Below are 26,188 nucleotides of genomic sequence, written 5' to 3'. Positions count from 1 at the left end.
TGACGTCTCCAAAGTCTCTTCATGGAGGTTTTCCTAGACGTACAGAACTTCTCCCCCTTCAGTATAATCATCTGAACAAAATAGAAATAATCCACAAAAGTATGAGTTATGACGAACTTAGTAAGGCAACAAATCTCATATATATAACAACATCATAAACATGATAAATAAAATAAAGGAAAGATGATATGCATACGTATGAATGCATCTAATAACTAACCATGCAAGTCTCTAATATGTCAGCCATGTTTTAACATATAACACTAGCCTTTTCTTGGGTAGGTCTCATCAATCAACTATGGATGAGGTTTAGGTTTATACTCTTTCACCACAACCATTAACATGAGTACTGGTGCATGTCAATAATTCTAACCCAATATAAGATCCTATAGTAACATATTATATATGGTTATAATATTTCAATAATTTGATGTGATGTTGGGATATATGTCATACATCTACAAGGAAATGGATGTAGAAATGACATGATGTTAGTTCATCTAGCGACCCTCCTCGTTTGAAGGTTCCCAAGCTAAGGTAGTGATACCAAAAACGTAAAAGGCCCTTGATGTAAAATAAAAAAAGTTAAAATTGCGATTGTAATTCTACTTTCGGTATAAGCAATTGGATCGTATCTCCATTCGCGAATAAAAATCCGAAAAAGAGTATTTTGTGTCGTTAGGTTTTGTACTCTCATTTCCTTCTTTCTTTCAGTTGATCTGTTGATTGATGTTGGCGTGAAGTTGCAGACACACCCGTATACGGAGAGAACTTCGACATGCCGACCGTTAGCGTTGGGAGGGATCGTCTTTTTGCAGCCTTAGGGAAGAGTTACAGTACGTGAAAGAGAAGAAATCTCATTGATTTCATGTTCCTGAACAGCAGCATTTCGATTTTGTTTCATGGAGTTCAAATTTTATATTTCGATTGTTAAGATATAAAGATAAATTTTTTTTATTCTTTTTCTGAATGTCAGCTCAAGAGGAGTTCGAAGAACTATGTTTCGACTTTGGAATCGAGCTTGATGACGTTGTAAGCGATTCGAGTTCCGTCCGTTTCTAATATTATTGAGATAAACAGAGTGTTCATAATTAAGTGAATGCATTTAACTACCCGTTGCAGACAACGGAGAAGGCTATTATGAGGAAGGAAAAGCATCTGGACGAAGGAGCAACTGAGGATGAAGAAGTCATCTACAAAATTGAAGTTCCTGCGAACAGGTATTTCCTAGCACTTTGATTTCTAAGTCTTGTTTGATTTACCCCATTTTTAGGTATATTATGGAGAAACTTAAAGTTTAATTCTAGATTGCAAGTCATATCCAGAAGCAAGAAAAGATTTTGTGGAAAGAAAACAACTTTCTCCTACTTATTTTGTGTCTGTGCAGATATGATTTGCTTTGCCTCGAAGGGCTTGTGCTATCCCTCCGAATTTTTATTGGGCTTGATCAGATACCAAATTACAAGCTGGCCAACGTCCCAAGTGGTTCCATGCTTAAAATGCATGTAAAACCCGAGGTACTGTTCTGTGGTTTAATGCTTTTAATGTTCTGTTTTAGTTCTACATACCTTTATTCTTACATTTAAATTAATTTCTTGCAGACTTCAATGATTCGTCCCTTCATTGTCTGTGCTGTTTTAAGAGGAATTACTTTTGACGAAGCAAGATATAATAGCTTTATTGATCTTCAAGATAAGCTCCATCAGAATATTTGCCGGTAAGTCTTATAACATATGGAATTGAACTGTCTTTTCCCCTTTGTTGGTTTTATTTATGTAACTGTACCTATAATGGGAAATGAACATTGTCTGAGAGGGTCTGCTCTGCCTGCACCCTGAATGAAAACACTTATGAGCAAATTGACGAGGAAGAGCATGGTGGTTGTCTTGTATGGGCCTGTGTCTGGGCACAGTGGTGTTCTCTGGACAGAGGACAGAGTACACATTGTTGAGGTATTTTAGTAATACCCAATACATGTTCCAATATAGGCCTTCGGGTTGGTTATAGTTTAATAGTGTAGTGGGCCTTGTGGGATGAGTCCATTAACTGTAACCCTAGCATCTTTATGCTAGATGGAGGCAGAATACTAGGGACTCCAAACTCAATACCTAGGGTGCAATGCTCTAAGCAACTTTGTGTTTAAACCTAAATCTTTAACAAACATTTGCAATATATATTATATTTATGTATTTATTGTCAGATTGTGGAATTGTTTTATGATTTGAAGTTGAAACACTTCTTCTTTATTTCTCTTAACCTCCAAACAAGGAATTCTGTTTTAAAGGAACTTCTAAATAAATAAAGTCACAAAATAGAAGGACTTCTATCTTAAGAAGGAATCCAATTTAAGATAAGACTTCAATTTGACTAGTCCTAACTAGACTGGGACTCTTTCATAACTGAACAGGGACTAACTCAAATATCAAAGTAAGAGTGGGACTGGGATCCTACTAAAATTCTGCATCTAATAAGACCTTGGACTAGACTAGAGCTAACAAAACTGACTGAAATGCCCTTTGATGCAAAATACTCTATGCAGCTGGGTTGGACCATAGGGTGCTGGGCAGCAATCCTAAGTCTCCTTTCGATCCTTGGTCCTCCCTTGGGATGGCCATGGAACTTCAGATCATGCTCTTGGGGGTTCAAATGGTTAAATAGGTCCAGGAACTTATAGGAAATCCTATTTAAGGTCGTCTAAACGTAGTGAAACCCTTCAATTTTGGAAAACCACAGCCTAGATGATAGTTTGACTTCAACCCTAGGTTGGTAGTGGAGCCTTTGAGCTCCAAACACTAATAATGTAAGACTTAGCTATCATTACCTGGTCCCAAGTAGGATCTTAGTGACAATTGAAGATTGGTACCGTCTTCAGACTGTTGTCACTTATTTCATTGATAGAAAACCAAGACCTAGTTTATAAACGCTGGGTTAAAAAGGCTTGTGAACTCCAACAGGTGATATGATAAAATAACCTTATCCACAAACTAATTCCATCTGTAGCTTACCACCCTCTATCATAGGGCCCAACAGGTTAAAAGCTTTTCTTGAAGAGCCATCTTGACCAGGTCAGGCCTCTTAATATCTCAAGGAGTCTTCCGTTATTTTCTTCGTCTCTGAATGATGTTTTGGTTGGCAAATGACCGTAGTTGGGTCTGCATGTTTAAGCAAAGCTTGTTCTAGGCTCAATAAACTTATTCTGCTACTCAGTTGTTAAAAAGCACCTAATATGGTGTTCTGGTTTGCGTCCTAGGTTAGTAGTAAACATCAAAGCCAAAAATTGTTTATTCTACACCTTTTTTGAGTGCTAGAGACATAATTATGCAAAACATATGTAAAGACAGATGTAACTTAAGAAACTGTTAAATATTTAAGGAATTAAGGTTTCTTCTGAAAACTACAATATACACTGGTCAGAATGTATGTCACTTAGATACCCAACCCCAAGTGAAATGAATATGATACATAACTCATAGTCATCTTACTTTCATAGTCCAATGATTCAATAATATTGGGCAACCAGGATATTGAGATTCTTGAAATATTTGAAATTTGGTTGAGTTATTCGAAGTTGTGCATTTTTTGTGTCTCATTGTCATCTTGTCTTGAGATTGCCAAGTTTGCTTAGTTTTCCTGAGTTTTATGGTGCCACAAGGGTTTAAACCAAGAAAACAGAAAGTAATCCGCGAGAACCCCAACCGGTAATCACCTGAAGGAGCTCAATCTCACATCGGGTCTAGATTTCAAAGAGAAGAATAAGCCTTGAAGTTAGGGACCAAAATAGAAGCTTAGTGAAGAAAAGCAAAACTTTGATCCATAATCTGGTTCTCGTATTCCTCCAATCTTGGACCAGCCTACCAAAAATTGTGGAGATATAGACACAAAGTTCCGGAGAGATAGCTTGTAGTACAGCTCAGCTGCAAGTAAAGGTGTAGAGCTTAACAACTCTGATCCATAATCTGGTTCTCCAGAAATACAGGTCAAGTGGGCATCGTGCTGGGGAAATTCAAGCACTGAATATCAATGGACTAAGATGCTGAGTTGCAGAGATATCCAGCCTCAAACCAGCACCAGGAAAATAAAGAAGGGATAGGAGGAGGGAGAAGTCGATGGGTCTCTCACCACCTTTTCTGATGGCATATCTTTCTGAGATATAATAATCAATTAGCGACGAGGTAGTGACATGAACTTTGTCACAGGCAAGGTTCAAGATTTCGGTTTTGATCCTGTTCAAAACTGCAATATTTGAATAAGATGCCACTGGAATATATATTGAATTAATTATATCACAGAATGTTCCAGTGTGAAAGAACCTAAACATTGAAAACCTGTCAATCACAAGCTACTTTGTTTCATCAGGCCTTGAAACACATTTGTGTAGTTGAATTTAATATTCGTCTGAAATTACAAACTTTGGTTGTAGGGGTGTAGCAAAGTGATGAGGTTGTCAGTATCTTGATAATCTGTTTCACCTTTTCTATCTTTTTCTCATATTCGACGTTTTAGGGTGGTTATATCCTTGTTTCTAGTTGTTGTATTCTTTTTCATATGTTCATGCTATATGTGTTTCCTAAATGTTTGATTATATTTGCTAATTTTGTAGCTTTTATACTGTTGTCATGTTCTCTTTACACTGTTTATATTGACTTCTCATTTGTTTTAGGCGGAGGACATTAGTTGCCATCGGCACTCATGATTTGGATACAATAGACGGTCCTTTCACATACGAGGTACACAATCACTTTGTAGCATACTGCCGTTTTTGTGGTTGATTCTATAACTGCTTGGATTCACAACCAGAGTAAGGAAGATGTGACGTAGTTGGTTTATGTTGAGGGAGAAAAGTTGGCCTTGTCTGTGTTCTTGATGTGGTCTAGCACTCCCCCCCGCAAAAAAAAAAAAAAAAAAAAAAAAAAGAGAAAAAAAAGGAAAAAAGAAGATAATACATTACAGAAATTGCCCTGTGATAGTGTTGTTGTTCCTATAGAGCTTACGGTTCCAGTGTTTTTCATTCTACTTGGAAAGGTATGGCAGTGTATCTAATGCAGTGCATAAAGGCCTGCTGAGGTGGGCTGCACTGGGGAAGGAAATTGGGGGAATAAGAAGGAGATGGGGAAGGGAGAATCAACTCACTGGAGCTTCTCTACTAAAAATCTTATTAATCAACCTCTCAAATTCAGAACTGAGGAAGTCCTCTTACAGTTACATAATATATAGGCAAAGGCCTTCTCTCAAAAATAGAAACTCCTATAAATTAGAAACTAGCTGAAATAGGAAGGTATAGTCCTGGAAAAGGAAATAACTTATAACATAATCAACCCAAGAATAATTATACTTAAAATAAATTAACATCAATATTATTGCTAATATTACAAATGCCATCCAGACCAGAAACCTGGTTTAGGCCTAGCCCTTGGTCTGGGTTTCCAAAGTGGATCATGTAGGTCCAGGCAAGCCAAGACTAGTGCATCAATTTTGCTCCATTTTTGTCAGTTTTATCATCTGTTTGGCCTTGAAATTATACCTTCTTCAATGTTGGAGCATGGTCATTTCCATTAGTGGATGGTCTATTACTGGTTTCTGAGTTTAGTTACATCAGAAATTAAAATCCATTAGAATGTTAAACCTTTTAGTTGGCTGCGTATGGGATTATTTTTCTTTTTGATTGGAAATTTGATAGTTGTGAGAATTCTTCTCCCCTATCATTCTTTTCTTTTTCATGGTGCTGTTCTGTTACTGTTCGGTCTCCCTCTTCTCCGTAGATTGCCTATCTACTTCTCTCTGCTGTTAAATCTGCTTTACTCCTGTGGGTAGCATCTAGGTTGCCTTCATTGCAGCAAGGGTTGATTCTTTTCTGTCAGGGTGCTGTTGCAGTGATAGGAGGGATCCATCCATTTAATCCATATTACACACCTCTTGATTTGGGGAACTAGGGTTTTAAGGTCATCAACTCATCATTCTTTATAGATATTCTCTTCCTTACTTTGAGATCAATATTATGGAATTATTACAAGTCACACTTTGAAATTGATTCAAAGCTTTGAACATCACTAACTGGGAGCGTTGTTGCCATGGTGCCTAGCCGCCTAGGTGACCCAAGATGTTGAAGGGCCGGCAAAGTGTTCAGGTGACAGGGTTCTCTTGTATTTTTTATTTATCTTTTACATACCTAGTATTACAATGATATAATGATATGCATATATCAAGAATTGACACTTCAAGCCAGAAAAAGGATAAAGACAAAAGCTATAGAAGGAGGAGACTGATTGTGTAAACTGTAAACTACAGAAACCCCTATAATTTCCATGAGTTAACAGAAGTGCAAAACAATAGAGATTTGGATCAAGCCATAATAATTTAGTTGATGTCCAAGACTTCAAATGCAGAGAGTGAACCTCGACACTATGGTGTGGTTACAGCATTTGTGATGTAGTGCTCATGGGTATATATCAGGAAATGTCTCCCCTGCAGTGAATATAAGGCTGTGTACATTATGACCCTGCCCAGGCTCCACAATGGCAGCAGCCTTGTGCCCTGGGTATTTTTGTATTGTTAGAACAGCAATGAGAACTTAGCCTTATCCTGACTAAAATGGGTTTGACACATGGATTCCTGCCCTCAGTCCATTCTGTTCAAGGTCATACTTGGTACTAGTTGGTACGTCTTTCCTCACTGGTTCTTCTTTGGTTATTTTATTCGGATGCTGGCTCTTTTAGTTCCATCAATCTGAGTAAAATCACTCCTTCATACTAGAGCATCTAAAGGCCTACATGGCCATGCTGCCTCAAACAACTTTCTTTGTATCTTATAATCAAGGACCAAACTTAACACTTTTTTATACTACAATTACAATTTATCAAAATTTACAGAAAACACACGTTTTTGTATATTGCATAACTGAATATTTTGAGAAACCTTAAACTATGATCTGAAGGTAAAGATGTCATTAGATCTGCTGCTACTTGTTCTTGCAAAGTGCAAAGGCATCTTCGCTGCTTCTGATAACTGATTGTCTCTCATGACCAGGAACTCTTAGTACATATCTTAGCATACACACACACACACACACACACACACACACACAGATGCATATAGAATGTGGTAATTCTGTTGGGTTTTGCCGGTAAAAACTTTGGCATAGAAATGATTTTTTTTCACATGAATTGCGACTTCGAATATGCTTGCCCTGTTAATTATGAAGAAAGCTATTCATGCTAGTTTAATGATTGGGTGGAAGCTTGTTGTTTAATCATGTTTTACTGTTTCACCTCCAGGCTTTGCCACCACAAGATATAAACTTTGTGCCGCTTAAACAGGTAAATCATTTACTTTTCGATTTATTTCTCCTAGTCTTTATCAAAGTCATGGGCAGGGCCCAGTCTTGGCCGAATGGTTGGTGGACCACAGTTATAGCCTGAGGTCAAAGCAAGGAAACAGCCTCTCCGCCAAATTAGCTGGGGGTGAGGCTGCTAGGAAAGTTGGACACGGTGGGGGGTTTTGCTTGAGTACTTATGTGGAAGCTTTCGGCACTGGGTTCACCCTCTTTTTAGTCTTTATCAAAATCTCATATTAATATTATCACCTTGTAAAATGAGCTACTGAATATTTTTTTTTCTAGTTGTCTAGCATTTCCTTCTGTTTTGATTTGTGGATGATGGGTGCATCATACTCTGGAAGCATGCTTCTCATTTCATCCACTTTGCCAGTTTTGCATTGCTGTTCAATGGGTCAATGTGTTGTGTATCAGATTACTCAGATCTGTCACTTTAGGAAATCTTGTGGCACTTGGGATTATCTTTCTCTTATGCCCCTCTTCTTCCTTGGTTATTGGACATAAATGAGTGCATTTGTTGTGGAAAGTAGCATTTTATCCCAACCTGCAACCCCCCCCCCCCAAAAAAAAAAAAAAAAAAAAAAACACAGAAAAAGAAGGGTTATGAAAAGTTGTGGCAATGGATTGTCATCTTCAATATGTCTTACTTAGCTGGGTTATTTGATTATTGGACATAAATAAACACCTGTGTTTTGAATAAATGTGTATTGGTTTTGTTTTTGTCATGTCCAAATGCGTCATACTTTTCCTGACTTGTAATATAAACCATGACCTCACAACTGATGTGTTTCTTGAAGTACTTGTGTTGGATGGGCACCAACATGATGTAAATCAATCTGTTGTTTAAAGTTGCTCGAGTAAAATTTTTGTTAGACCTTAGTTGATATTGTGAAAATGCAAGGTTTAGACCCCCAGGCGCGCTAGGCAATGTACCCTATGAGTATTGATCGTTCAAGGGGTTTGGTCCAGTATAAGTCCTGCTTTGATGGAGTCTCAGGCATGGTTATTAAAGCGGCAAAGCGACTGGGGCTCCGTCTTGGTGATTAGGCGACTATGCGGCGCTTAGGCAGCAATAAAATGGTTTAGTCAATATTTTTAATATAACTACTTTTAAACTACTTTTTAATACAAATACTTTTTATAATAAACTAAAGTACTAAACAAACATTCAACAATCACATTCATAAAAATAAAAATAAAAAAAATTCAAGAATCACAATTATGAAAAATTATCCAAAAAAAAAAATAAAAACATAACTTCATCTCATCAAGCATCATAAGATTCATAACAATAATTATATAGTATGTACTATATCAGTAATCAATGTGAAAAATGAAAATGAAAGAAAAGTAATATGTACCATGTCAGTAATCATTGAATATGGCTCATGCTTCACATTCTGTTGCCGACAGGCACTTTGGGCCTCTATTCCAAAATGGTTCACATATTTAAATTTATATACGGCATTGTAGAATAAATTATGATTAAAAAAAAGAAAAAATAATATGCACAAATTACAAAATGTAAAAAAGGCTGCTGCTTTAGCATCTAGGCGGCAATATGGCGCAAAAGGCAGCAAAGCGGTAGTGACTAAGCAAAAAAGCAGCGAGAAATCAGCCCGTTAGTTAAGCGGTCACAATTTAAGTGGTTCAAAAACCGCTTTTCCGCCTAGGCGGCAGCTTAGGCGCGCCTAGGCGGACGCTTTGATAACCATGGTCTCAGGAGGGTCAAATTGAGCGGTTCTACTGCTTTGATGGAGTCTCAGGAGGGACGAATTGGAGCGGTTCTAACTTGCAGCAAGTTTTTGTACAGACTGGGTGCCATAGACTCAAACTGCATTGCAGTTAAAGCTTTAACCATTGCACTGACTGTCCCTGTCTTATCAGTGGTTGATTATAATGAAAATTTTCCTCACTGTTTTCGAAGAGGTTATAATGCAATGATTTTGTCTGCTACTAGTTGGTTGGTGGTCAAATGATTTGGTTTGTTGGTCATGTCATGTCTGATTGGTGCCAAAATGAAAGATTTCAACCATTCATAAGTTAAAAAAAAAAAGGAAAAAGAAAAAATCCTACCAAAATCCACCAAAATCCTCAGACTTCATATTTTTGTCTGCATCAGTGGGCAAGTTGTGCTGATAATTGCCAACCCAGTTTGCCTTTGTACTATCCTGTATTTTCACTGGAAAATATTGAATTCCACCCTTTTCTGCAGGCTATTTATGCCATAAATTATTAGGTATCCCAAGTAAGACTTTCAATTCCACCCTTTTCTGCAAGATATTTTTGCCATAAAGTATTAGGTATCCCAAGTAAGACTTTCATACATGTCATATAAAAACTCTGATGCCGCTGTGTATGACTTGTTAGCTCTAGTTTGTTCCGGCTCATTAGTATTTCAGATAGCATTTTAGAACATGTGAGTGATAATCAAAGTTAAGTTTTGAGTAAATGCTTTCCATGCCTAATTGATGCAGTATCATACCAGTTCAATTGTTTTCGGTCCAACCTCAATAAGAACTGGCCCCAAAGGAGTTTTGGTTCAACAAGAGTTGCACTTATTAAGTATTTTGTTTCAGTTATAATTTTGGTCTTTTATTTGTTTTAGTATTTCTACATGAGAGTGTTTTAGATTTTGGTTTTGGATGTCTGTTTTAGATTTGATTTCAAATAGGATTTGTGTTTCATTTCCTTTAAATAGATTGTATTAGGATATGATTTTTAGATTGAATAGAGAGGAGAACCAGAATTTAGATAGGAAAAGAAAAAGCGAAGATGAGCAGTGAAGCAGAGAAGAGGCGTGACAAATTCAGAATCAAAAGAAAAAACTAAGGGAGCAGAATCAAAAGAAAAAATTAAGGGAAACAGCAGAAGCATAGATCAAGAGACAGAAGCTGAACATCAGAATTTAACAAAAAAGGAAAAAAATAGGAAGAAGAGCTAAAAGAATTGGAGAGAGAGCTAGAGGCAGAAAAAAAGAATGTGAAAGGGAAGAGAAGAAGCAGAGTTTGACATGTGGTGAAGCAGAACCAGGAAAAAAAACAGCAGAAGAAGAGAAGACTGTGAGATACTGAGCAGCCAAGAGATTGAGAAGGGGCAGAAGCAGAAAAAAACATAAGAGATATTCAAAAAAAATTAAAAGAGAAAAGAGATAGAAGAAGAGCCAAGCGGAGAAAGAAGACATAGCTGGGATAAGCAAGCTCCGATGTCTGATCCTTGCTGAAGTAGACCTCTCACTCTGCAGTCCTCCTCCATCAAAATGATAGGTCTTCTTTTCCCTAATCTGTTTACGTATTTCTTTTCCCAAACTACACCTCCCTTCTATGTTGTTCCCTTTTGTTCTTTGTTGTGTTTTATTTTCCTATTTTACCCCTCTTATCATACATTACCTCCTAGGCTTTTATTTTCGAGCTCCATATTACAAGTCTGCCCTTCATTGATTAAGTTCAGTTATGTACAACTTTTCCATTCCTAATAGACCTATACCTCTTTACAATTTTGCCATTACTTAAAGGCTTCCACTTATTTACAATTTCTACCACCCCTAATAGAGTTTCCATGGATTTACCATCTTGACATTAACCTTGCGCCTACACTTCATCTTCACCATGGTATCCAATGATGAAGTCCTCCAAAAATTTAACTTGTATAAGACTGACACAGATGCTAGAATGGATTCATACTACCACTATGAATTCCATTAAGACAATGATGGAATCTATGCAAGCATTTATTGATCAATTAAAAACTTTAGATAAAGTTTACCCTTTGATACTTGGGAGTTCTTCCAAGCCTTCCAGTAGCAGTGCCAGCACCACCTCGTCCTTATGGAGCTGGTCAATATGATGATTGTGGAGCTGATAGAGTAGCAAGGCTGATGTTCCAGAATTTTATGTGGACAAGAATCTGGACCAGTACCTTAACTGGATTCATAATTTGGAGACCTTTTTCAGATGGTATGGGTTAACTGAGGCCAGAAAAATATTATTTGTACAAGCTAACCTTAAGGCACAGCTCGAGTATGGTGGTCAAACAAAAACAATAAAATTGAACTCATGGTGTTATTGTAATAACTACTTGGGTTGAAATGCATGAGCTTTTGAACAGAAGGTTCTTACCTACTGACTACAAGAAACCAAGCATGGTAGACTTGAGATGACATTCCTCCCAGCGGAAAATCTTCCATCTATTGAGCTTAAGAAGACTGCTTGTACATACCTTCTATGAAGGGTTGACTCAGATGGCATTCTTGGATCTCATCCAAACTCGTTGGAGTCGGGTTCCTTTGAGAGCAGGAGAATTGATGCAGTATCAGCTCAGTTCAATGGGTTACAGTCCAACTTCAATAAGAACCGGTCCAACAGGATTTGGTCCAACAAGAGTTGGATGTAACTAAATACTTCATTTCAATTTTAATGTTGGTCTTTTATTTGTTTTAGTATTCCATACACGAGAGTGTCTGAGATTTTGGTTTGAATTCTCTTTTGTGTTTTATTTCCTTTAAATAAATATATTATATTAGGATACAACTTTCAGATAGAATAGATTGAAGAGTTTTGTTTCTTATTGAGAGATTTCCCTCCCCTGTCTCTACTTCCCCTTTCTTCCCCTTCCTGTTCTCCTAGTTCTCCTTCCATTACAGCCAACCATTGCAGACCTATCATAGGCCTGCATCACTAATAGCCCTATCTCTGCTGGCCAGCCAATGTTAACTAATTGATCATTGTTTTTGGATGTGGATCTGTATATTATGTATCAATACATGTTTCTTACGAAATGAAGGTTATCTTCCTTACATATCCTGGTTCATCTGCTAGCAACTTATGCCTATTGAATCACAATGTGTAGTTGGCTGCCTTATCTCTTTGTCCCGCTTTTTTAACTCATCAGCTGAATTTTTTAGCTCTTGTTTCTCACATAAAAGAATAATGCTTGATTTGCTGTGCTCTTCTTTTTTTTTTTTTTTTTGTAGGCACAAGCTTTTAGGGCTGATGAGCTAATGGAATTTTACAAAGTGAGTTCTCATGCTATGATTTTATTGTTTCTTAATTATGATGAGAACCGTGGAACATAAGGTTGCAATCTTCATTAGATTGATTTTGTTCATTCTTTGGGTTATTCGTAAAATGACAATTGTAGTTCCATCACTTATGCAGCATTCCCTTTGAGGATTTGTGTTGGTGTGAATCATTAATTTCCATTCTGTTAATTTTTTGCAGTCAGATCTGAAACTGAAGAAATTCTTGCACATAATTGAGAACTCACCAGTGTTCCCAGTCATATATGACCGTAGTAGGTAACATGATGTAGGAAGAGAAGGCAAAAAATTTCCTTCAATCCTCTTCTTTTCTTGTACTCTAAATGTTTGGTAGGCATCTTGTGCTTTGTTGTTTTGAGAAATATGAAGATTTTGCACTTATTATCTTTGTTCTTCTTTCCTGAAAATTCTTTTTGGTGATAACAAAAAGATTGGTTAGCCTACTTTTCATTGCATTTATAAAGTACTAATGGTGTAAGATGATGTTACACTCTTTTTGCAGAATTGTGGTTTCTCTTCCTCCAATTATTAATGGTGCACATTCAGCAATTACATTGAAGACTAAGAATGTCTTAATTGAATGTACGGGGACAGATTTAACAAAGGCCAAGATTGTCTTGAACACAATGGTAGGAAAAAAGTTTATGCTGCATGTATTTGCTAGTCAACTTCAGACATGACAGTTAATCATTTAAATAATACCTCGTTATTGATACAAATTTCCCTTGTTTCTTCTCCTAGGTGTGCATGTTTTCTATGTATTGTGCAAGAAAATTTGAGGTGGAACCAGTTGAAGTGGTATACTCTGATGGAAAGTCTTACATTTCTCCTGATCTATCTGTTTTTGATCTGGAGGTTCCTTTAAGTTACGTGACTGATTCAATAGGTGTTGATTTAGAGGCAGGCAAGGTATTATAGTTACTGACTTGTGTATGTTGTTTACGTATTAGTGTCCCCTCCCCCTCCCCCCGAAGTATGCTAAATTATTTAATTCAGATTCTGTTTGTCAGTCAATTTCCTTCCTTGATTTGAGTAACCCATTTTTCACCCATCCGATTATTTGGGCCTAAATATTTCTTTTCTGCAAACAAAAAGAAATGCTTTGTGGAGTTTGAACATATTATCTCCAAATTGTTTGCCCCTATACTGAGCCCCACATATTTTTTTTGTTATCCTTGGATTTTCTAATAAGCTTCACACTATAAAGTCTCTAGAGTATAGACTTTAGATGTAAATCTATATCAATTTCAATGCATCTCATTATGTTGTTTTGAATGAATGTAGTAGGACACCAGGTTGAAGGTGTAGGGGTAGGTTACTCATAGGTCATCAAAATAGCCCATGTGGGAGGGACATGTGGAATTAGGATTCTTGGGGGTATATTATGTTGTAGGAGGTAATGGGAAAGAGGGGAAAACAGTTTTCTTGGGCAAGTTTACTTGCGGGAAGGGGAAGACCGTTGGGTGGGCTCTGTGAATATTGAGTTCAGATCTGTAATGGAGTTTTGTTGGGGCCTGTTTGGTTATCTGAATCCTGAGATTTCAAATCCTTGGATTCATGAATCGGAGATTTATACCTGTTTGGTTGTAAAACATCCCTGGATTCATGAGATTCAGGGATTTCACTTTTTTGCCTAAAAACGTGAATTAAGCCATTCTTGGATATTGGGTGAAATCCATGGATTCCACTATAAGAATAAAATTGATGAGATTTGCGAATTAATGCGGAGTAACCCAACGGAATTCGATAGATTTGAGGCTAACCAAGCAGTTAATTTTTTGAACCATGAATTCGTAGGTTTGAAATCCCATTTCATTTCGAATCCCTGGATTCATGTAACCAAATAGGCACTTAGAGAATGTAATTAGCCACTTATATTTTCTTTTACCAATCGGCTCTTACTCTTCAAGTGCTTTGTGTGTGTGTTGAGCTAATTCAGGTAGTAGAATGGAGCTGGTTCTGGTGTTCAATCAATTGGAAATTCCAGGTTTCGCTAAGGGAGAAGAAGGGTTCTTACCAATGTGGTATCAGAGCTGATCTGATCCCAGGGCATGGTTAGAAGTAGAATGGAATTCAGAGTGGAAGAGCTTGAGACCATAGTGAATTAGTGAAGGAACTTCAGGTTCAGGTCAGTGCAATGGATTCTAAGATCGGATCCCTAGCCCGGCATTTGGAGGAGCAGCAACAGAGCAATAACAAATTCAGGGTGGAATCGAGGGCTTACCTAATGTGTGGAAAGGCTCTCGAGATCAATTCACCGGCCCTAGAAGTGGAAGAGGAGAGGGTGTCGATGATGTGAACCTGATTCTAGTATTAGGGTTTCTTGGAAAGATTCCCTAGAATTAAAGTTCCCCCAGAATCTTCCAGCAAATAAGGGTAAAATGTTATGGGAAGGTTTTGGAATAATTGGGGATATCTAAAAATTTATGGAAATCCTTAGGGACAAAGCTAGACTTGTTGACAAATTGCCCATGGGATGGTTTGAGATATCCAAGAATGATATGGGATGAGACGGACATGGGATGGAAGGTAAATTAGGATTTCGAAATAGAATTGGTTTTAAGAAGCGATCTAATGATGGATATGGGTTGAATATTGGAAAAGAGGAAAATTATGGGATGGATCTTTGAGAAACCTTTCTTGAATCTTGTCCTTCTTGTCTCTTTTCTTTCTTTCTTTTTTTTTTTTTAATCTTTTTGCTCTTCTTCTTTCCCTTTTTCGTCTTTCTTTCTTTTCCCTCTTTTCTTTTTTTTTTTGATTTTTTCTTCTTTTCTGTTCTGCCGTCAGAACAGAGAACCCAAGAAAGAGGGAGGGTTTTTTGCAGAACTGCAGGGGCTGGGGAGGTTGGGGAAGGGCCTAAGGGAATCAGAGGGTGGGGAGGGTGGTTAAGGGTCTGAATTAGCTGGGGGAGGGGGCTGTAGGCCCTGCGAGGGTCAGGGATGGGAATTTCTGCCTTGCGCAGAGGGGAGGGGCAGGGGAGGGGATCTAGGTGCTGTCGGGTAGGGGAAAGAGGAGATTGGGGGCTGCAATGGGGAATGGAGGTGGGCAAAAGGGGTTGGGTCCTGCTACTTGTTTTACTGCTGGAGATGAGAGAGAGCTATGATTTGTTGAAGAGAGGCTGCTGCAATTGAACCCAGAAGCTATAAACCCGCGGAGCCCCTCCTGAAGTGAACCCTGACTTGTTTTCCCACAAGCAATATTCAATCTTCATTCAATGTGAACAAAATTTACAAGCATAGGTTGGCTTAATTATAGCCTTACATAAAAAGAAAGAACTTAACTCAAATTGGGAGAATATCTTGACTCAACTAAGACTTAGAGACCAACTTGCTAGGCTTTCCTTTATAAGTTAGGATACCCTTTTACAATTAATTGACAACCACTGAACCACCTAAATAAAAGGAATTATTCTTGAAATAAAGGATGACTTACCTATAAGAGTCCTCTTTAGAAAAAGACTTCTTACCCAAGTAAACAACAGCCACTAATACAGACAGATTCCAATAAAAAACAAACTCCTAAAAGATAGGAACTCTTCTTGTAAAAGAGTCTTATCTTATCCACAACTAAGGAAACCAACTCAATCACAACTCAAATAAGGAATTTGAAATGGATTGGGTCTCTTCTAATGAAGGTAGAATTCTGGAACTAGATTCCAGCAGTGAAATAGGGCTTAAAATGTCCAAAATACCCCTGTAATAGGGTACAGCCAGCTTCCTTGGGGCCTTCTTTAGGGTTCAGCCAGGGGGTTCAAGCTGTGTTCACATCAGTTGAGGACTCCACCGCCTTTGACAGGTGAGAACATGCGGAAGGGGAGTTGCAACAAGCCGATTTGCATAGAGGAGGCTGTTCATTGCAGGGATTTCACTCCACCGCAACTGGAGATGCTTATATTTTCCAGCGAGGAGAGAGGACCCATGGGGTTGGATTGCAAAGGCTGAGCCGCTGAGAGATACTTCCACCTCTACGGGCTTGATAACAAAGAGATCCTCAGGGCTGCAACTCTGTGCTTCGATGATCATACTCTGGAATGGTTGCGATTTCAGGGGATGCTGACTCCAATGAGTTCATGGGAGGGCTTGAAGGAAGCACTGGTGCGAACATTTGGTTTGCCTCAGTTGAAGAGCCCCTAAGAAGCTTTGATTAACTTCAAATAGTGTAGCACCGTCGACGAGTTTCAAGATCAATTTGAAACCCTCGCTGCAGCAACCGGCTGTCAATACAAAGTTTGGCTTCGTGGTGCTTTCCTCTTGAGTCTTGTTTATGAGACATGGGCTGAGGTGTGCTTATTCAAACCTGAAGGTTTTGTCTAGGCTATGGAACTGGCCCAGTCCGTAGAAGCAAAGAATTGGGCCCTTGAAGGGGCACACTGGCCCATTGCAGAGCAGCCCAGTCCACCATTGTATTCTTCAGCCCAGCTTGTAATTGTTAGCACTGTGACTAGTAATGGGCAGAAACCCGGTCTAGCGACATTGAACTTGAGTAGCGCTGGACCAACTCTGCTGGGTCGACCGAGCGGTGTCGAACCTAGCCTATTCCTGTACCGATTTGTCCATTATCTTCCCCAGTGTCTTCTCAGTTGGCAACAACTCCTGCTGGACGGGATCAACACTTGTGATAATTGACATCAGAAGAAATAAAGTCGAAGATGTTCAAGGACTTGTTTTTCCTCTGTGATGTGCGCCCTATTCCAAGGCTCATCAGTGTCCCTACAAGCAACTTAAGGTTCTGACGTTACATGAGGATCAGGAGGATCCGGCGGCAGCGGCAAGCAGTTGAGGCAGCGTGGCGATGATGGCCTTCGATGGGGGCTCGAGTTCACCTTGAGGACAAGGTGAAACTTTAGGAGGGGAGTAGGGATAGGACGCTAGGTTGAAGGTGTAGGGGTGGGGTGGGGAAGTCATAGGTTATCAAAAATAACCCATGTGGGGGGTACACTAGTAGGTTTATTAGGATTCTTGGGGTACATTATGTTGTTGGAGGTAAGGGGAAAGGGGGAATGAATTCAGTTTTGTTGGCCAGGGTTACTTACAGGAAGGGGAAGACCCCTGGGGTGGCACTTTGAATATTGAGTTCCGATCTGCAATGGAGTTTTGTTAGAGAGTGTAATTAGCCATTCATATTTTCTTTTACAGATCGACTCTTTAACTTTCAGGTGCTCTGTGAATGAGTGTATTGAGCCAATTCAGGGAGTAAAATAGAGCTGGTTCTGCGTTCAATCAATTGGAAATTGCAGGTTTGATTGATGGAGAAGAAGGGTTCTTATCAACGTTATATTTTCTTTCTTTATTTGTAAAATTCAGCCATGGATAGGGATTATTGTAAATTGTGAATAACCAAATTCCATTTGGAACGAGTAGGAGAAATCAATGGAAGAATATCAGTTCAAATCCTGACCTTTGAATTGAGATAATCAGGAATTCTCTGTACTAGTTGGTCTGAATAAGTATCATATCTTCTTTTCATCCCCTTGACATTGTTTGAAGTCCTAGAGAAGGTAAGACTCTGATGAAGACACAAATATTGTTTTATTAAGAATGCAGTGAAAGAAGTACTAGGCAAATCTATAAGGGAACATTCATCTAGGGTAACTTAGTGGTGTTGCGACGATGAAGTTCAAGCAGCTGCCGTTCAGGCTAAGAAATTTAGTTCTAGAACTCATCAAAGTAAATGAAGCTAGTAAAGCGGTGGGATTTAGCAAAAGCAAGAGTAAGGAAAATGAGGATCTTTGTCACGACTTGGGCACAAAGGGTGACTTCCTAAAATTAAGGAATGAAAACCTGATTCAACCCTCGCAGATGCATTGAGAGTAAAGATGATATTGCATTAATAAGTGATAAGGAGATTTAAAAGAGGTAAGAAAAACTATTCCTAAGACTTATTAAATGAAAACAATACAAGTAAGAGTGTTTAGAAGATTGTGTTAGCCAGTAAGAAACCAGATATCTTAGATATATAGCTAAAGAAAGAAGGTGTCACTAGCGTCGAAAGGTTTAAAGTGTATGAGAATAAGTAAAGCAGAAGGTTCAGATGGTATTCCAGTAGAGGTGTGGAATATCTTAGTAACTAGTAGAATAAATTGGCAAATTAAAGATATTGTAAGATTAATTGATTATGAGCACCAGGAAAATGCTAGATGAATTGAGGAGAAGCATTCTGGTTGCAATTTTTTTATTTTTTTTGAAAAAAAAAGGGTGAAGGTGATGTTCAGAACTTTCAAACCAGTGAGAATCTGGCTTTGAATCAGGAATCAAATGGAGCTCCTGGTGATCTGAATCAGCCCTCAGAATCTCTGTTTGATCAGACCTCTTATTGGTGAGAAATTGGAGAACAAAGTTTCAGGAGAAAACCAAGGCTCGAACACATCTGCAGGCTGTGGGATCTCTCTTTTTGATTGATTGCAGCTGCAGCAGCTGTCCTTGGCTTTGTTGGTGGCTCTGTTCTGATCTCCAAGAGGGTCTCAACAACAGTTTGTACAGATCAACAGTAAAGTAGCAGCAGGAGAAAAAATTCAATTGCAAGGAAAAGGAGATAAGAGAACATAGAAGAGAAGGGTAGTGGGAATGGTAATGGCTATTTCAGCCTGGGTCTGTCACCCACAGAAACGATGAGGATCTCCTATAATTAATGTAAGCATGGCCAATGTTCTGTTTTTCGGTTATCTGTTTCAATTACAACTTGGGGACTGGGTTTTTTTTTTTTTTTTTTGGGGGGGGGGGGGGGGTTATTAATAGCTTAGGCAATCTTACAATGAAAATAAAAACAACTAAAACTGAAAGTAGAAGTTACTTACCCAACAACCGACAAGTATAAAAGGTAACTGAGGTTAGAAATAGCTTTATAAATCAGTCGACATGCGAGGAATACAAATTAGAAACTAAAAGATATAAAAACTTGATACAGGAACCAAGCCTTCCCACACTAAATGGAAGGCCAGGACTAGGAAAAGCCTCAATATTTGTTGCCTAGCAGCTTATCTCTATTCTTTTCAATTTTCATGCTTTCTAGCTTAGTTCGACTGGGCAATGGCAGTTTAGTAATTCTGCCCAATCAAAGGGGGTATTTTGGTAATTATATTGTTAGTCTTATAAGTCATTGAAAGCCCCATTATTCAGGGTCCTATGTAAAGGTCTGGATTGTAAAGGCCTATTTAAGTTGGCATGTTGCTATTTTCCAGCCTGAATCAGTTTCTAGTTTCCTAGTTAGAGGTTGGTTAGAACTTAGGAGTTTAATTCACATTACGGTTCCAGCATATTTTTATAAATAAGCCCCTCCACCCAATGGGAAGGCACCGATTCATATTATCAATAAAGTATTCTCAGTTCGTGTCCTCTTTTATGAGTGTTGCTGCTGCAATTGTGTCTGATAAGAACCCTCTAAGCCAATGCCAAATTTAGTATAAACAAAGAAATTCACAAGATAGAGCTGGTTTTAATGGTGCCAGTCACCCCAAACACCTCACGGTACCCTCAGCCAGAGGTTGCCCTGCCCCAAACTCACTTACATAACAATCCATACCCTCTCCACTCAGTTTCCCCCTATTTATTACCCCTCAACTAACCCTAATACTCTCTCTCCACATGGCATCATCCTAGGGCCCTAACACTACTGGCCCCTCGATACTCACCTTGTCCTCAAGGTGAAGGAAAGTTGAAGCTTGGTCTTCACATGCTTGCCCCATAACCATGTCAGTTCGGTATCTTCAGGAACAAACCTACCAAGAACCCAACTGAGTCTGAACCCATGTAACTCCAAGCATATCATATGAGGAAAAACCACGTAAGCTTCAGCATATGGAAAGAACACACTAGGAATAACCATTGGAAATTCAAGCAGCTGAAACCCAATATCCTGGGGATCCATATAGAACACAAAACTTTCAATAGGTGGGCAACATAGATCTCCATGTGGTCACTAGCAACCATTTCCCCTAAAATATTCAAAACCATGCCTTCATTTTCTTTAAACGTGCATAGGAAGCAAAATGTAGTAATGACCTTGGTACTAGAATTTATGGGCTGCTTCTCCAGTATTCCTAGTAAGAAAAGTTTCCTTACGTGCTCTGCTAATTACTTATACCTGTCATAAGCTCCCTGAATGAATACCAGCCTTTAGAAGTGGAAAGACATACATCGTTGCAAGCCTCGCAGCCATCACAATTTCTGGTCGGTAACTTATGAGTGTGGCTTTCTGGTGCACGAATGGAAGCATCTCCGTCAGAATACGCAATAAAATATCATCTCCTAGGGATAAATTTCTGCAAATAGTTTCATGGCATAGGCAGTGATCGAACGCGGGCCATCTAAGTCATGCAACATACCCTAAAGAAGAAAAATAGAATTTGATTCTTAGCCTTTTACAACCGCCATGAGTAGCAGAGCTTCAGAGGTAATTGCTTTAACATCATCGTCATTTGGGTCCTCCAAACCAAATTTATTGGCACGTAGAACACAACCACACAAACTGAGAAACATTCCTGGTATCAAACCGATGGAACAACGCTGGACAGTGACCTTCTTCGGCAGATTTGTCCCTCCAAGCATCACTGGTACAAGTCGCACCCTTGCAAATGTTGCCTATGTTGGGAGAGACGATCGATTGGAAGCCCAAGTTGCACTGGATTTCAATCGAAGGAGGAGTGTTCCACTTGTTGGTGTCAAGCGTTGTGTCTCCGCCTTGGGCTTGTTCACAACCAGATGCGAGGGCTTTCACAAGAGGGAGGTAGAAGACAATGGTCTCCCTTGTTGGTTCGGTTGACCTTTGGTTTGATGATTCCTTGGTTCAGATTGGTCTCCAAATTGGACTTTGGTCCATCTGAAATTTTTGGGCTCAAGTCAACAAAGAGAAAGCTTGGGCTTTGGGTTAAGGAAATGGGCCGGTCCCATGGTAAGTCTTTTAAATGGGTGTGGTCCAAATTCTTAAAACCAGAGGTTAAGAATTTTAAATGGGTTGGGCATTGGTTTAATGTAATGGATTGGGCTTTTGGGTCAAGAAAATAGTATGGGCCCAAGGAGGTTTCTTAGGGAAACTAATGGCCCAATCTTTGATTTTTGTTTGCCTGGGCCCTAAGTTTGAGATAGTGTGTACCTAAGTTGGTCCCAAATAATGAGACTTTTGGCCCTTAGGGTGTGAACCAAACCCATTAACTGTCTTGGAGTAAACCAATCGACCCCCTAACTTCCTCCTGCATCGTCTTCTCCATCTTTGGCAAGCAACAACCTTAGACGTTGGCTGGGATTTTCGGCCGACTGTTCCAAGCCCCTTTCCATTCTTCTTTTCTTCAAAACCTTTCAATATGACTGTTAGATCTCTTGTTTCAACTCCAATCCGATACATATCTTCACTCAAACTTCTCTTCTTTCTTCTCCTCATTTGGCGAGACTCATCCCCAAAAGACAATCAATCCCCACCGGCTGCAACCCCCACCACCTCTTCTTTCGATTTTAAAAGGTGGTTTTGCGAATCCATCTCCTTCAGATTGGCACAGTTCTAAGATGGTAACTCACCAAACTTGGTCTCACTTTTGCCCCTTTCCCATCACTAAATTGAATTTTCAGGTCTTCGTTGAAGCTTAACCAGTTGGATTTCGACCATTTCTTTTGATTAATCCAATCAAGCGCATCTCCATCCAAATGCTTGAGAGCTATTCCAAGTCAATATTCATGCTCAATTTGGTGCTGCTGACAAAATTGCTCGACTTCTGTTAACCATTCCTGCACTCTTCTTCACCGGAAAACCAAGACAGTGCCATTACTCCTCCCTGGGATCATCACTTCTTTGATGCAAATTTTATTATAACCCACTAATCCAATGCTAAATTTAATATTTAAAACTCAGAAATTTACAAGATAGAGCTGGTTTTAATGGTGCCAGTCACCCCCAACACCTCATAGTGCCCTCAGCTAGAGGCTGCCCCAAACTCACTTACATAACAATCCATACCCTCTTGACTCAACTTTCCCCTATTTATTGCCCCTCAACTAACCCTAATACTCTCTCTCCTCCACATGGCGTCAATCTAGGGCCCTATCAATGTCTCCACAATTTGGAATATCCAACATTGAAGAACCATTAAGATTCAAGGTTAAGACAAGCTGGATTCTTGATGTGGCTGAAAGAAAGCCTTCTACTACTCCATCACCACTTGAGTCAAGCTTCTACATGGCCCCCATTTGGGTACTGGCAGCCTACCCGATCCCCGTCTCATTCCCCTTCTATTATGGGTTCTCCATCATGAGGTTAGATCCTATCCATCCATAAATCGAAAAACATTATAGCTCAGCAACCCTCCATTGCAATCTATCCGGACTCCAGCGATCATGCCATCACCATATCCTTCACCTTCGATCCACATTGCAGCCCCAAATACCCTGCCAATCTACAGATCTGCTCTTTCTTGATTTTGACACCCTCTTTTCCCCCTAAAATTAAGATTCTTCATAACTTTGGATTCCACCATCCAAATTTGATGAAACTTGGTGAGAACTGGACTTGATCCAAGTTTCATCCTATTCTGTTATCATTAGGTCCCCTAGAGCTATCTCAAGAAACCTATCTCAAATTCCTTTCGTTAGCCCATTTTCTTGAATTTCTTGAGACCTAACCTAAAAAGGGAGAACCTGGTGCCAAAGGCTTCCACATGAGCAAAGTCCAAGCAGACAATTTTCCTACGTAGTGTTACCTCAAAAACTTTTTCTGGGAGGCTGTTATGTTACCTTGACCTTGGGGCTACAGCTGTAGTCCTATTACAACCTCTCTTCGCATCTAGGGTTTAGAGGTCACTATAGCAAACTCAGTTGGAAGTTGGAACCACCCCTATTTAAGCCTCATAACCCCATAACTGAAATTACCCAAACCCTTTATGTTGGGCTTGGAGATGAGCCTGACCTGGAGATATTGCCAGTTTGACACACATTGAATTAGTGCTACTAAAGGCTGCAAAAAATGGAAAGTAAATTAAACTCTTAAATCTGTCCTGCTGTCTAATCTTGGGTCCCACAAATCTTTTTAGAGTATCCTCACCAAGTTACATATGGGACTGAAACACTGTTCATGCAAACAGTATTTTGGCCTATGCTTCTTCCTGTTGTATCCTACATCCAAATCTATTATTTTCCTTAGGAGACTAATTGAATGATTTAAAGAATGTATACATTATTTCTATATGGTCTTCACTGACCTAGATTTTGGCTTTGTGGTGGAGTCCCTAGAGAGTTAATTTAGCAAGTATTATATATTGAACATGTTTCGAGTAAATATATTAACGTGGTTGAAGGTACGCAATCATGTATAAGTGTAGTGAATTCCTAATTGTGGTTGTCAAGGTGTCATTTGTGCGCTACTTAGGCATGTAGGCTTCCTTGGCTTGAAGGGCACCTTGGTCGCCTTGCTGGTGTCGACCTTGTTTGACCCTCTCTGCCACTCAGCAATTCTAGTTTGCATAACCTCCTTGACCACCATGTTCACCCAACAGCAATTGAATTGCATCAAGGATCAACTGTTGGTCCATATTTTGTTTGTGCTAATAATAGATGAACTAACTAGATTAGCTAATTAGAGGCATTCGAGATCAGATCTCTTAGCGTGTAACATAGTAGTAATAATAATAAGGCTCAAAAAGGGTGTAGAGTGCGAACTGAAATTTAGGTCCCTAACTCAATCGTTAAAGATAAATAGAGGATTCTGTCGCTCAAGGAAATAGAGTATGGATGAAGTTGAGGGGTGTTGTGTGAGTGACATATTCCTTCAAAAATTTAAACAAAAATCTTTTAACATAGTTGTATGCCTACATTGATATATGGAGCTGAATGTTGGGCGATAAAGAAAGAACATACAATGAACTGAGCAGTTGAAATGGATGAATAGTAAAACTTGAAAAAAGCAAAAAGGTGTACCTAGTTCACAAGACTCCCACTGTTGCAGGGTCTGGCGAGGTCATTTTGTACATTCCTTGCCCTGCTTCACTGGATTCTGCGGAACTGCAGCCACCAGTTAGCTATGGAGCAGTCTTACCATTGTGCCAAGGTCCATCATCAATGTGTGGTAAAACTAGAAATAACGAAAAAGGAATGGAAAAATTAAAGCTAGTTTAGGAGTGTAGCTTCAGTACATGATAAGTTGTGAGAAAATAGTCTGAGGTGGCATGGAAATGTGCAGAAAAAGCCTATGTATGCTTCTTTATGGAGAGTGGGTGATTTTTCAGATTGGAGGGAGCTAAAAGAGCCAGGGCATACGGTGGACCAAGAATGACTAGGAGAATGACGAGGGAAGACATGCATGCCTAGATGCAGTAACAGATATGGCTTTGAAAAGGGATGATATAGAAAAAAGATCTGTGTAGGCAAAACTTTGTTATGGCTGAGTAGAGTACAGTACTAGCTTAAACTTCATGTTTGTAGTGCTAGAAATATGTTTCCTCATCTTGTGGGAGTGGATTATCTTGGAATGGGTAGCCTTCTTCCAGCAGATATGGAGAGTAACTCTTGTAATGTCCGATTTAAGACTTTCAATTTGGACTTCGATTGTTCCACTCATATTTTTATTATCCATTACGCTTTGTTTGTAAGTAAGTAGTACCATGGTTTCAATGGCCAAAATTGGACAAAAGGAGGATTAAGTCCTTTTCGGTTTGATGGCTCGTTTGGTTTTTCTGTATTATTATATATCTCTTCAGTGCTCTGTATTTATTCATACTTTTTCGTATTTGTTTGTAGTCTATGTTTGTACTGCTAGGAAGGCAAGAACTGTATCTTATTTTAGTATTTTTGTGGAACACATTCTTTCTGGCGGCAATTGAAATGTAATGTGTCATAGCAAATATTCTAATTCATGTAGCGGCAACTCTTCCATTCTTTCAGGTTTGCAGTTTATTGAACAAGATGCAACTGCAAGCAGAAAAATCCATATCCAAGGAAGAATGCAGTATCCTTGTATCAGTACCTCCAACCAGAAGTGACGTTCTTCATGCTTGTGATGTCATGGAGGTATATTGTTTGCTGAGTTCTCCACGCCTTTAGTTGCTTCATTATTCGTAAACTTGGCATATTTTTCTTTGAAGGATGTCGCTATTGCTTATGGATACAATAAAATTCCAAAGAGGAAGCCTGCATCTTTGAAGTCTCTTGCTTTGAACCAAATAAGTGAACTTATCAGAATGGAGGTAATGAAAATAATATGTTGGATTGACATTCTCCTCAGGTTTCTTTCTGTCTTTTCTACAATTAAGTATAATATATTTTCACTTTTGTACATTTTTGTTATGTTTGTTTTCTATCCATGGATCTTTGTTTTCATCTCATGTTGCTTGTAGAATTGTTTGTTGTTCCTCATCTGGGGAGTCTGGTGGTGGGGTACACTTAGATTTGCTCTACAAACATCAAGAATAAGCAAAGGAATTGCGCCATGCTAAATTTTATTTTATTTATTTATTTATTTTTAAAGAAATATTTCAGTTTTGCAAATACTCGAAACGGAACCCAATGGAATACCTATGAATGTACATATTTTGATAGAAATTTCTAGGTTTTGATCATATATTTGGGTTGCCAAAATTTAGTAGAGATGTACTTTACCTATACTATAAAAACCAAAAATGTGAATATAATTCCGTCAGTGAAGCTTTGAATTCCCTCTTTTTTTGCGCTTTCTTGGCGAAATCACTACTGTACAATGTTGGAGAAAGTAATGGCTGATCTTTAGAGTTGGTGCAGGAAAGCATATAGTGTCAACTCACCCTGTTGCAGTACTTTTGACCTGTCAAATTTAAATTTAAATTAATGAGTATTTGCAATCTAGGACTTTTGCATGTTGGTAGTTTTATT

General features: G+C 38.8%; 1 protein-coding gene across 1 annotated transcript in view; it reads left to right on the top strand.

Moving 5' to 3' along the window:
* The first annotated feature begins 606 nt into the window (after positions 1-606).
* LOC149011669 (tRNA synthetase beta subunit family protein) overlaps positions 607-26,188 on the top strand; it is a 36,294-nt gene continuing 10,712 nt past the window's right edge. The window contains exons 1-13 of the mRNA XM_089163508.1: positions 607-836; positions 977-1,032; positions 1,123-1,220; positions 1,388-1,517; positions 1,602-1,717; positions 4,661-4,727; positions 7,272-7,313; positions 12,303-12,344; positions 12,550-12,626; positions 12,871-12,997; positions 13,110-13,277; positions 25,226-25,351; positions 25,426-25,527. Coding sequence (XP_089019634.1) covers positions 779-836; positions 977-1,032; positions 1,123-1,220; positions 1,388-1,517; positions 1,602-1,717; positions 4,661-4,727; positions 7,272-7,313; positions 12,303-12,344; positions 12,550-12,626; positions 12,871-12,997; positions 13,110-13,277; positions 25,226-25,351; positions 25,426-25,527 — 1,209 coding nt within the window. The 5' untranslated portion in view covers positions 607-778. The remainder of the gene's footprint in view (positions 837-976; positions 1,033-1,122; positions 1,221-1,387; positions 1,518-1,601; positions 1,718-4,660; positions 4,728-7,271; positions 7,314-12,302; positions 12,345-12,549; positions 12,627-12,870; positions 12,998-13,109; positions 13,278-25,225; positions 25,352-25,425; positions 25,528-26,188) is intronic.

This window comes from Hakea prostrata, chromosome 7 (assembly GCF_041222555.1).
Source record: "Hakea prostrata isolate BN-2017 chromosome 7, UWA_Hpros_2, whole genome shotgun sequence".
Lineage (NCBI taxonomy): Eukaryota > Viridiplantae > Streptophyta > Magnoliopsida > Proteales > Proteaceae > Hakea > Hakea prostrata.
The sequence above is the reverse complement of the archived record's forward strand: the minus strand, read 5'-3'. Positions and strand labels throughout refer to the sequence as shown.